The 13718-nt window shown below is 35.4% G+C and overlaps 1 protein-coding gene across 1 annotated transcript in view; it reads left to right on the top strand.

Moving 5' to 3' along the window:
* HMCN1 (hemicentin 1) overlaps nt 1-13718 on the top strand; it is a 434555-nt gene that overhangs the window by 200837 nt on the left and 220000 nt on the right. Inside the window, exons 12-14 of the mRNA XM_030818744.1 lie at nt 8112-8253; nt 9375-9502; nt 11738-11851. Coding sequence (XP_030674604.1) covers nt 8112-8253; nt 9375-9502; nt 11738-11851 — 384 coding nt within the window. The remainder of the gene's footprint in view (nt 1-8111; nt 8254-9374; nt 9503-11737; nt 11852-13718) is intronic.

Here is a 13718-nt window from a genome sequence, read left to right as displayed (position 1 = left end):
TGCTAATTATGATTTGCCACTCTTTTCTAAGCCAAATGGAAAGGCGAGTCTAAACTTTGGCCTTTCTGTCTTATTCGAAAATTCTGTGATTTGGGGAAATTGTTATAAATCAGATGCAGTAAAGAAAAGGCTGTGTGATAATCAGTGCTTGTCATCATTTAGCTGAAAGTTTTCTAAGTGAGAAAAAACAAGACCTCTTAAAATTTCATTCTTCCTGTCAACCATATTTTTTGTCTTCACCTGTTTTGGCTAATTACCCGAAGAAGCTGCTAAGTTCACGACTTTTTTGTTAAGGAAAGAAAAAATAGTATTAAGTGGAAACATTGTTGACATAAATAATTTTGTACTAAGAGTTACTGAAAATGGATAATAAGGAGGCAAACCTTTGCCATGTATATATACATCCTTACAACCTATATTGGGGAAACAGAAACTAGATTCTTAAGAAAAGAAATCTTCATGCATATTTGCCGTTAAGAGTCTGTCATTAAAATCTAATCTAGCCCTTATTTATCATTAATATCCCTGAAACTGTTGCTCTTCTCTTATTAACTGAATTTTATAACCATAATGGTGTTTGAAATGTGGAATTCTCTTTTGTTGGCAGGGGTTGTGGGGGCGGGTAAATCCAGCATATAACTGTCTAGATAGATTTTGTGTAATTCTTTGCCTGGGTGTTTTGTTGCCAATGCACCACCTACTGGTAAGGCAATCAATTAGCAATCTTCCCTCTGAGATTTAATAGACCTTTCTAGTTCAGGGTTGTCCAATAGGACTTTCTGCAATGATGGAAGTATTTTCCATCTGTACTGCTCATGTGGCAGCTGCTAACTACGTTTCGCAATTGAACAATTAAAAAATGGCTAGTGCACCCAAGGAACTCATTTGGAATTTGATTTATAAATTTGAATTTAAGTAAACCTATGTGGATACAGATGTGGCTACCATATGTGACTGTACAGCTCTAGTCTTCTAGAGAAAGAAGAAAGGCAGAAATAACAAGAGCAGAAGTTTTAGGAAACTTACTGCAACTGCCACATTGATAAACCATGATAATAATTTACTTGAATTATTGCCACTCAGAAATAACTCCACCATTTTGAAGAGGTGGTTCTCGTATTCCCATTGATGAGATATCATTTGGAAATGTTGCATCTGATTCCATTTGGGATTTCAGTGGCCCTTGCTTCCTTCCCAAGGCAACTGATATTTTGTTGTTTGTTTTGGTTTGTTTGGTTGATCGGTTTTAGTTTTCATTTTTTTCTCTTTGGAAGAAATCCCTGGCCACTTAAGAGGAACTCTTTAGTAGGCAAGTGAAAAGTTAAAAATGTTTAAATGTATTCATTGCCATTTACACTAGTTGAAAATTACAGAAAAGTTATGTGAACAAGCACATTTGTCCATTGTAAATCATTCTTAGTGAGCTTTTGTATTTTTCATTGTGCTAGTTTCACGTGGAAAAGTTAGCACCAAAACTTGCTGGACTTACCTCCCTAATCAGAAATGAAAATGCATTTGAAAACAATGTCAATGTTTTAAATAAGCTGATTGACCTAAATCAGTAGGCACACTGTTAGAATGGGATATAGCTATTAATTACAATTATCAGCAGGCTCAATGATAGTCATTATGTAACTTTTTGAAGTTAACTTTTTCTATAGGAAATATAGATACTTAGAAGGATCAGAGATCCTGTAAAACACATTTACAGGCTATACAACTCAATAGAAATTAGTTCCCTTAATTAAATTCTAATTTTCTTTCAGTTTCTCATGTAGCATTGCTTGATGTTAGATCATTGAACATTTTCAGGAATATATTACCCATAATGAAAAATATATTTGTGAACATAATAACAGTCCCTATTATGTTTTCAGAAAGATAAATTAATTTGGTGGTTTGGTTGAATGTGGGTTTTAACTGTCTCCAAATTAGTGTACTTAGGTTTCGTTGTGAGAACTCAAGTAAGAAAAAAACTTAACAGTAAATATTAATCAATGGAGTATCTTTCTTCTCCTGAGTACTATCAGTTCCTTATTGCATAAACATATCACTAGGAACACTGAGAGAAGCTTGAGAATTTTCCACCACAGAGATCAATAGGCAGCTGTAAGATGCTTTTTTCAAAAGGTAATGCCTTTTTAAACAACAATCAACAATTGTTGATCCTCTAGATTCCTTCTGAGCACAAATCCTTTTAGAGGGAAAATAAAAACATCTAAAAATGTGTGACCCCACTTAAAAAAATACTGACAGCCACAGAGATAAAAGTCCTTGGTTTGCTGATTCTGTTAATTGCTTCTTGGGGTAATGAAAGAGCCCTAGACTGGCAGTCAGGGCACTTAGTATCTCTTTTCAGTAATCATACCTTCTCTCTCTCTATTCTCTTTTACCCAGACCACACCTAACAGTATATCAATTTTTTAAAAATGGAATTTCTTATGCCGCCTTTATTTATGGACATGTATGTCCATAATGGGAGATATTTGCTTTGGACTGATGCTTGAATCAGTGGGTGCTTAGCATTGCTGATAGGGATCAGTGTAAATGAGCAATTGTAAAATTTAGAGTTCAGTGGAACTATCCCCCAGGTAATAGCATTTTTAGATTAAGGTCCCTTCACCTTTTTTCTATGCATGGTTAGGTCAGTATTTCACTGTCTCTCATATCACTCCTTTCCTCATCACAGCCACTGACACCATGCTCATCCAACTCAAACTAAGCTATTAGAATCCTCTTTTTATGGACTTACTTTCTTTAAGAATGGGGGACTTTCTTCCCCTCTTCCAATCCATCTTCCAATGGGCAGCCAAGTGAATTTTCCCTAAATATTGTTTTAACTGTTCATTCATTGAAAACCTTTTTGTGCTTTTCTAATTACCCCAGAATAAAATTTACACCCTCTGTCCACAAACTAACTCCTACACAATTCTTTTAACATTTAATACTGAATTGTATCCTCATAAAGCAATGCATAGAGAAAAAAAAGAAATAAAAATGTTTCCTTTCAATATGTGAGTACTATGTATCTTCAAAGAATAAGGTAGCCATGCATCTTTTCTTTATGCATGTTTCCTTAAATGGGTAACTGAATATTTGAACTTGCTATTGATATTAAGCCTCTATGTGTAACTAATTCTGAATTATAGGTAGACAAGTTATCAGATTAATTCTTTCATATAATAAAATATTATTGATGCTGCTAATTTTATAGTCATACTACTCTTAGGCAGATAATTTTGGGTATCTATGAGTTTTGAATTTTCTCAGTAATGAATTTCTCAAAAGAATGGATAGGTGTTGCTCTTGTCCTGCCTTTGGTTGCCAGAGCTGGACTTTTGGTGGCCACTGAACATTTTCTCTGTCAGGATCTATGTCCATTACACCTTCAAAGGTGTGCTGTTTCCTACTGCTTTGACCCTAGCCCTTGGTTCATTACTTTTCATCCTTCCATGATTTGTCCCAACTCCAGTTTACATTACTTGAGTCACAGAGGCATCCTCACTGCCTCCAAATGTTGTCATCCTTATTCTAGACTATTATCCCTATCTAAATTCTACCTATAATGTGAACCATCTCATGAACCACTGCCTTTCTGATACTGATCTCTTTGTTTGGTTATCCTCTAGAATTTATTTTTGCCACACAATTTTTCACTTAATCAAGTGTTTAGTCATTATTTCTCAATCATATTATATATACACTGTGAGATACTTCTTGTCTATTAGAGATATAGGAAAAGTCAAAGTGTATTTTTCCCATTCCATATACCAAACTTCACTTCTGACATCAGATATGTGGGATTTTTTTTTCCCCATACACCAAGCAGTTTTCCAGCAGACACCAGCTGGGTGATCCTCCAATTCATTTCTGAAACTATCTAGATCCCACAGATTGAAGGCTCCATCCTACAAGATGGTCCACCCACTTCTGATGCCAACTGCAAGCTGTAGGTTGTGATGTGTGCTTCTGACTGGCTATAAATCAGGGTTCCTACAACCCCCTCCAGGAGTTTGACTAATTTGCTAGAGTGGCTCACAGAACCCAGGGACACACTTTACTTTTACTCATTTATTATAAAGGATATTACAAAGGATACAGATGAACAGCCATAGGGTGAGGTATGGTAGAAGTGGCACAGAGCTTCACATCATCCTCCAGGAACCTCTATGTGTTCAGCTATTCTCTGCATGTTTAGCTATTTTAGAAGCTCTCTGAACCCTGGCTTTTTTTTTTGGTTTTGGTTTTTATGGAGATGTCCTTCTGTAGACATGATTGATTATATCACGGGCCATCAGTGATCATCTCTGGCTTCATCTCCTCTCCCTTCTCTGGATTTTGAGGGTGGGGTTGAAAGTTCCATCCTGCCTTGGTCTTTCTGGTGAGTTAGCCCCATCCTGAAGCCATCTGGGGATCCCCAGTCACCAATCATCTTATTAGCGTGCAAAAGAAACTTTTATCACTACCAAGATTCCAAGGATTTGAGTAGCTGTATGTCAGGAAATGGGACAAAGACAAAATATATATTTCACAATATCACATTGTCATTTTTTAAACCCATAGTGCCTTGCACAGAGGGAAAAACATAATTGCACCCAATAGATGTATAATTCCTTAATTGCTGAATAAACCTCAGTGTGACAATAACACTACAGGGAAGTCTTGGTCATTACCCTTATCTATCATGTTTCCATGTTAACTTCAATGGGTTATTTGAATCACATCAGCAGTTAGAAATGTCATTATGTAAGTACTTTCTTTTCCAGTTCCAGCACAAGCCAGCATATTACTGCTTGCATTTAAAATCATGTTTTAGAACAAAATCTGGTAATTATCTCATGAAAAATTTATAGTTGTTATTTTTAAAGTATTGTTTATATTAATTCACCCCAATTTAGAAACAAAATGTGAGTGACTTTTGCAAAATTTTACAAAATAGGCTAAAGCAATTTGTCATTGTTGAGTTGATACAGTGGCTGCTTAATTTTCAAATCCCTATACTGCTTCTGAGTAAAGGTTACATAAGTATGGGAGAGAAGGGGAAGTTTTTATGTATATAGTAGGAGTTTAAGCTTTTGTTTAAGATTGTTTTCCTATTTATCTGACAACAGAAATAGTTTTCTGTTGATTCCACTAGTTGTTCCCTTATGAGGAGGATTTTTAAGGCTGGAGATCAACCCAGGAGTCCTTGTTTAATCTGAGCATATTCAGTGTGTAGCTGACATCTCTTCCATAATCATATGTTGTGACATGGAAATCAAAGTGCCAGACAAAGCCTCCTTTTCTCCTTGATGTTTTTCTGATGAATATTAGAAGTATTAATTTGTCTTCTATGGTATCAGGAAAGGGTGGATGTCTGTCATTAATTAGGCCATGTCACCAGAGAGAATATTGCAACGAAAAAGGAAATATTTCTCAAGATGGTTGATGAAGTCAGTATTTTATGATGAGAATTACTTCACTAAGTATGAAAATAATATTATAACCACATGCTCATTATATTATGATAACTCTTTTTAACATGTGCCACGTGACATGGTAAGTAGCATGCTTCTTCCATCAGTAAAACAGAGGAAAAAATCTAATTTTATCTATTTTATTGAAATTTCTAGTAAACTTTAAGTATCTAGAAATATTTCAGATTTCAGAAGAATTAAATAAGATATAACAAATATTGTTTATAAATAGGGTATATAATCTTTTTTTGAGAAAGGGCCTCATGCACACCCAAACTGGAGTGCAGTGATGCCATCTTGGCTCACTGCAACCTTTGACTCACTGCAACCTTCGGCTCACTGCAACCTCTGCCTCCCAGGATCAAGCGATTCTCCTGCCTCAGCCTCTTGAGTAGCTGGGATTACAGGCATGCACCACTACACCTGGCTAATTTTTGTGTATTTAGTAGAGACAGAGTTTCTTCATGCTAGTCAGGATGGTCTCAAACTCCCGACCTCAGGTGATCCATCTGCCTCAGCCTCCCAAAGTGTTGGGATTACAGGCGTGAACCACCATGCCCGGCAATCAGCAGGAATATTCTAAGGGAATGGTAAATTTCTCACCTCCTGTGGGATGATATCATCCCATCTGTGTGTTGCACACAGACTTATTTCATGATCCTGAGTAGTACCCTATGCCCAGGCTGTATTTGCTCAATGACCTCTTAGCTCTCTGCATCCTGGTTTCGGTAACTGACTTATTTTTACTTTGATATCTGAACTACAGAGCCTACCAGTAGGATTCTTGCTGGGAGAGATGCCAGGCCATTTCTGGCAGACTACATTGGAAGACACCAAGTTTGGGCAAAAATTCTGAGAGTTGCTTGAATCTTTGCAGCAATTCCATGTCAATAGCTAGACATGAGAAGCATTTTATTTTAGGAAGATGGGACTGAATAAATGTGCATTTCAATAAATTCCAAAGAGAAAGAACTATTCATTTTTTTTCCCTCTTATCCCCTGAGGATTATCTGCAACATCCCTACAGCATGTGTAGCCCTTCAGAATTTCAGAATTGATGGACTCCAGATGGAATCACAATTTGAACTTACTGGCCATAGTCAGTCTGCCCTTGACCTCACACATTTCTCTAGCCCTATGCTCACCAACAAGAATCCATGGAATAATGAGGCTATCAACCAAGTTCATGGACCGGAAAAAATCCTTTAAACATTAACTTCAAAGACTAGATCATAATTTGAAAAACACAATGTAAACAGGAAAAAAAGGGGAGGGGGACAATTGTAAGCTGCTAGCAATTAGGCACTAATTAGCTTCCTTCAGTTATGTAGCTGCCGCCACCCAGCAGTACCATTTGTATCTCTTTCACATGTATAGAGATTCCCCAAGCTAGTGGTTTCTTAGTGAAACTAAGCCACAATTTGCAGACCAACTTACAGGAAAGATATATCATAAATATATTCACATCTAACTGGCTAACTGAATTTCTCAATTTTATTTATAGTAAAAACCAAATTAAATGGAAAGCAGACAGCATGCCTGTTAGGTTCATCTGTGTGTCCCTGCAAGTTAGCACAGTGCCTGGCACATAATAATTATGCAAAAAGCAGATGTCATTGAATGAATTTATTTATGTTAATACTTATGAAATCTGTCTGTTTCAAACACTGGAAATTAATTTACTTTTGTTTACCTTATTAACTGTTGGATATTTACATTAGGAGCTACTTAATATCTCTTTGATGTTACCTTCTTTGAAGATTAATTCTTATTGTGTGGTAATATAGATGTAAAACATGTAATCTATTAAAACAAATATATCAACATCCCAGAATTATCTCAGAGAATTGTTTTCTTTTTGATGATAAATTCCTGATTTAGTGTTGCATTTTCAAAAGTCTTTTTCCTGCCATAGAAGTGTAATGAAAGAGAAAGTTTGAATAACTGATTTTTTTTTTAAGTTGAGGTCTTGTGGATGCACGGACACGAGTCAAATGACCAGTGTAGCAGGATCTTGGGAGGGACAGGCAGACATTACAATTCAGAGCCAGGTTACAGTTTAGGAAACTGCGTTCCATCAAAAGTTTTAAGTGTCTTTTATATACGAGCCACTGCATGATATGCAAAGGATGTTAAATGCTATAGAATATAATAGAATATGGAATAATATGAGTATATGGTTTCTGACCATAACAAACTTATGATCAAATAAATAAAAAGAGAAAGATCAGGTTGAACAAAGCAGACAGCATAGTCAGGACAAGCTGTGGCTCCAATCCTACATTTGTTGTCTAGAAAGAGCCAAAAGCTCTATTTAGAGACTTTGCCTGGGAAGAGGTTTATAGGGAAGTGTCAGATTAGTGGCATAAACTGTAGGTCAGCTGGTGGAAGCAAGCCAGCAAGGGGCTTCATGGTAACCAGTGGAAACACAAAAATATAACATCGGGATCAAATTCATTTAACTTTCAAAGAGAGTTTACTTCCCTTGTTTTCATTACCATTGGTTTCTTTCCTGCCATATCCGTGATGGGGGTCATCCATAGAGGAAGGCAATAAAGATGTGATGGTGAGAAACCTACAAATCTGCTAACACAGGAAGCTTCTAACATCAAGATAAATTGGCATTTTTCTACATACGTATATTTTTATTTGCAGAACCACCCAAAGTCACTGTGATGCCCAAGAATCAGTCTTTCACAGGAGGGTCTGAGGTCTCCATCATGTGTTCTGCAACAGGGTATCCCAAACCAAAGATTGCCTGGACCGTTAATGATACGTTTATCGTGGGTTCACACAGGTACTGGGTTTGTATCATGTTTTTGTTTTTATTGAGTGAGAAAAATTGATGAGACTTCTGGACCAAACTAATATGACCAAATCCCTAATATTAAGGGAGGTTTGACCACAATACTTAGCTTTACATTTTCTAAACAGGCTATGAATGTCAAAAATAATATAAATGATGACTTTATAAAGTTTGAGGTTATTGAGTCTTGAATTCAATAGTTGGGACCAAGTGCTTCCCAGTACTTTGAGTTGCAAACGTAGCACCAATCAGTTAGTTTAACTTGAGTAATTGAAATGAGGGTAATAAACTTTCTGTGAGGTAAAATAACATATAGTTTCAACAGATCTGTTAAAGACATTGTCCTGGACTTAACAGAAGAGAGAGGTCAAGAACAGATGAGTAGCTCTAATTAAAATGTGTTCAGACGTTCTTTGTTATTACTTCCATTTTTACCAAACTACAGTGGGTAGTATTTTATTCCACTGGGTGCTTTTTAAAGGCATTGAATCCACTCATGCTCTTAGAGTATAATAAACATGTGGACTATAAACAACAAAGTATCCAGCCATGGGGCTTCCATTACTCTGGGTTTGGCAGTAAAGAGGTCATAGGTATGATCCAGCCAGTTGAGCCAGATTCTATTCCTAGACTCCTCACAGACTCACTGTGTGACATGAGACATTACATCTCTAAGGTTTTCATTTTGAAGAACCATTTACTATAGCAGTTCACCACATGCAGCAAGATTGCCTGGATGCAAATTCCAATTCTTCCATTTACTAACTCTGGCTTTGGGTGAGTTATGTAACCTCTTTGCTCACCTGTAAATCAGGGATATTAATAGTATTTAACTCACTAGGGTGTTAGGAAAATTTTAGATTAAAATAAATGTAAAGTTTCTAGTGCAGCGGCTGGCATGTAGCCAATATAGGATGCATGATATTATTATTATTATTATTATTATTATTGCATTTCTGCTTATAAAATAATGATGGTAACCATTTCTACAATCAACACCAAAAATGTAACTCTAAAACATTTGAAAATATTTTAAAGGAAAGCACTATATTATCTTCATATTACTATTGTGGTATTTTCAATTTTATATTCTTTTTGTTTTTTATTCACAGGTATAGGATGACCTCAGATGGTACCTTATTTATCAAAAATGCAGCTCCCAAAGATGCAGGGATCTATGGTTGCCTGGCAAGTAATTCAGCTGGAACAGATAAACAGAGTTCTACTCTCAGATACATTGGCAAGTATAATCACTTTAAAAGGCAATTAAAATAGGATGAATATCACATCAAGCAATGCAAAAGTACTTTTTTGAAAAGTTAATATTAGTAATGTATACATGGTATTATACTTTATTATTCATTTCACACACTGATTGAAGCAAATATTGTAACTAATTTAAGTTAAAAGTTCATAGAGTGAAAAGCTTCATTAGTCAACAGAAATCAAGGAAGCTTCCAGGTTATGGAATAATTTCGTATTGTCCACAAAGTTCTATCTTTCCACTGTTCATCTGTTCTCTGCAATATTTTACTTTTAAATTAATAAATTCTATTTCCTTTCTAGCTTAACTTCTATTTTATAATTTCTACTTATATTCAAAACTGTATATAATAAGATTTTTACTTTTTATCTTTAATTTCCTCCTCCAAACTTAAACATTTATTGGAAGCGTACTTCATGAAAATTATTCTATAGAAGATTTCTATTTAATTTTGTCTTTATTAGTCAAATAAAGGATAAAGGTATCATATACTCAGATCCAGGTTATAAATTGTGAATAATCAATGGCTAGCAATCCACCCTTTCATTCATTCTTATTCAGTCTCATTCATAGTAAGATGATGAAATTGTCAGTAGAGAAGAAAGGATTCAAAAGAGATAATAAAGATAGAGAATTGTACTTGAAGGTATAGGTGAGGGAGAGAACCAAAATGTCACAAGTATTGAATTGAGAGCCTGGAAAGAAGTGATCTCATTTATAGAAATAAAGAAGGCACATGGTGAACACCTTTAGAGGGAAAGTGGGCTCAGATTTGGAGATAATTAAATTAAAAATGTTCACAGAATACCACAGTGTAGAGGGAAAAACAGCTGGGAATGCGGAACAAGTGACTGAAACCAAATTCTACTTCCATTGTGAAAACAAATTTTGGCTCGTTCACATAGAAGCCATAATATTAAATACATTTATTTTAACTTATTAAGCACCTCTAGAGATGCAGCATGCAAAATGCTGTGCTGGAGACTGGAGTGTAACATTTTAAAAACGTGTGTCATGTAGCCTTTACTTTTCAAGAATTTACATAATGGGGGTGGATATATACAGAAATATAACAAGGCAGACAGACAAGTACTACAGTGGGAGGTTGGCAGAGGGGAAGATTAATTCAGACCGAGGAATTAGCAAAGATTTCTCAAAGGAGACAGGATTTAGGCTGTCTGGAAGAATGAGTGGGATTTGAAGGGTTGTGGCATAGGGCATTTTACGAAGAGGAAATAACTTTAGGAAAGGCAAAGAAGATAGGAGAGTAAAAGTCTGTTGTGTTTTGGGCTATCAGTGAAGCTCTGTACCTTGTGATAAGTGAGAAGTGTAACAGAGGGTAAGGTTAAAAAAAAGCTGTGCACCCATTCATAATTTTTGAAAGAGATTCGATGGAATTTTGAAAGCAGTAGGAATCACTGAAGGTATTCTAGCAGAGAAATTACATGATCTGTGAGAAGCTAACTTAGCTTTGTTTAAAAATGCCTCAGCTGAAGCTAGGAAGTCCTAAAATGTCTCCTTAAGAGAAAATGTTTAAGTAAACTGAACCATTGGGCAAGCAAGTGAAGCAGAGTGAAGAACAGAAATTTAGAGAATGTCTATATTTAGCATCACAGGGAAAAGAAGGGTCAAAACCAGGAGACTCTACTTTTTGTAAATGCAAATTTTAGGCTTGGACTGCAAATATCTTCCTGTAGTTAGACATGAATATCCTTAAAATGCCGTAGAAAATGTTAACAAATTCATCTACGGTTGTATCATCCTCACGTCTTAATTTAGCTGTCAGTCTTACCATTATCCCTCTTTTGACTCTATTTTTCTTAGAATTATTCCTCTCTCTGTTCTTTTAGTATTGTTTCTCTAAGATGTATTCTGATTTCTAAGGTGTTTCTTTCCTTATATAACTCTTTTTCATGAAGAACTTTCCATTAGTTTCCTAAATTTTTTGGAGTTTGTTTTATCATAATTAATTTTTGTTTTAGTCATTATTTTTTTCCTGATATCATTTCTTTGACCTTGATAAGTGATCTTTTTATCACATACACCTATGTGCATATGCATTACAAGAGTTTCTTTCGGTTTATAAATATTGTAATGGCCACAAGCACATAAATTCTGATAGATTTTTTAATTGGTTCATTTAGTAAACATAAACAAAATCCATTTGGTCTTGTGCTAAATGTTGACTATTTGCGTTTTTGTTTTTTTCAGAAGCCCCTAAATTGATGGTAGTTCAGAGTGAGCTCTTGGTTGCCCTTGGGGATATAACCCTTATGGAATGCAAAACCTCTGGTATTCCTCCACCTCAAGTTAAATGGTTCAAAGGTACATTTCTTCAGTATGTTTGTGTCTGGTTCACTTAGTTTTGTTTTTTTTTTTTTTAAATGATTTGTTAAAACTTTGTTTTGGTGTGTGACTTTGCAGCCCCATAAAACGTGTTTATGATCTCACTGGAGACAATAGTTCAAAATTCTCAACTCTGAATTTCAGGATTTGACATCTGGTATGGATTACAGGACTGTGAAAATCAAAGCAGGAAAAGTTCGCCTTTGCTAGTCCAGCTGAACATTCTCTTTGTTAGTTTAGGATTGTTTCCTGAAGAAAATTATCCAAGAATACTCAGTTAATGTTTAAAATAGCCCCACTGATTTTAGTTCACTTTTCTCAGAGATGATGGCTCTCACTATTAAAAAGTTTTCTAGATTCACAAGGATACTTTCTACAACATGTTCAAATAAAGATACACATTGAAGCTTACAGAGAGTTGAAAGATAAATGTATTTATTGATAGGTCAGCTACATCATACATGGTAAATGCTTGTCTCAGCTATAGAAATTATCTTTCTATATTTGTATCATAAAGATTGCACCTCTGTGATTCCATAATAAAATAACAGTTATATGCCACTTGTCCTTGGTGAGAATACACTTGGATCCTGGTTCAGGCTCAGATGCTGACAGTAGATATCTGTGTAAAAAGCCCTGCTTCTGCTTCTTTCAGTTCTTCCAATTACGGGAAAAAGAAAAAAAATCCTGCAAACACCCTAACAGGGAGGTTGCTAGGATTATTGAGATGCTGTTTGCGAAATACTTTTTAATCTTCAGATGAAAAGTGTTAAATAGTACAAAGCACTATTGTTATGATTCTGTTTGTTAAATCACAAACATTTCCATAGCAACAGGTTGATGTCATAATCACAAAATTAGGAATTCACCTCAAGTTCAAACTCTTAGGGAACATGAGGTGAAAAAGAAAGGCTTTATGTAGAAAATAAATAGTTTTAAATAATATAAATCAAAAGCAAGGTGGAAACTAGGAAGTAATGCCATTTTCCTGGTTGTCCATACTGAAAGATTTTTAGTCTTCATGTTTTCTCTGATAAGAAAGCATTTCTGAGTTTGCTCCTTAATCAGATTTATGTTGGTCAACATAAACTAATTTTACTTTCTTAAAATACTTAAATTTTTGAATTGCCAAAGAAATCAGTACCAATTTCAAATTTACATTATAATTAAATATATCAAGAAAATATGTTATAGACAGTACTTCTTTATTTTAAATGTCATTCAATAGTTTATCATGAAAATAAAAATTCAAAAAAGTAATGGAAATGCCAACTTCTATATATGTGTATATAGCAGAGTCTCACAAAAAGTCTTTTATTCTCCCAAACTAGGACTGTGCTCCTGAATCAATTAGTCTTCACGCCCATCTTAAACCCACAAATAGCTTTGAAACTAAAAGAGGAGATAGGGAACTAGGTACCCACCACATGAGAGATTCTAGAATTTACTCTCTGTTTCTTCTCTCAACTATAGATACTACCACTCAGTGGGTTCAATAATATATCATTTTGCTGTCCAAGTTATGAACCAACAGAGATAGAATATGGGCATTTGATACATTGTAAGATGTGTTCCCTGGGTTCATCAATAATAGGCAGAGCTGCCCTGACCTCCAGGATCAGGTCAACTAACATACCCTCCCAAGTCACAGGCAGACAGTTTATGCATAAACAGAGTAGAGTTAGGACCACCAACAGTAAATCGAGGGGACAAACTCCTGTGAATGCAAACTGGCCTCAAAATGGAGGGGGTTAGGAGCAGGTGGGCTTTCCAGTCCCATCTCTGCTGAGGACAAGACACCAGGAAGGCTGGGAAAAGGCTACCTTATGGAAACCATAGGGGTGAG

Source organism: Nomascus leucogenys, chromosome 9 (genome assembly GCF_006542625.1).
Source record: "Nomascus leucogenys isolate Asia chromosome 9, Asia_NLE_v1, whole genome shotgun sequence".
Lineage (NCBI taxonomy): Eukaryota > Metazoa > Chordata > Mammalia > Primates > Hylobatidae > Nomascus > Nomascus leucogenys.
This window is presented reverse-complemented; position numbering and strand designations above follow the sequence as displayed.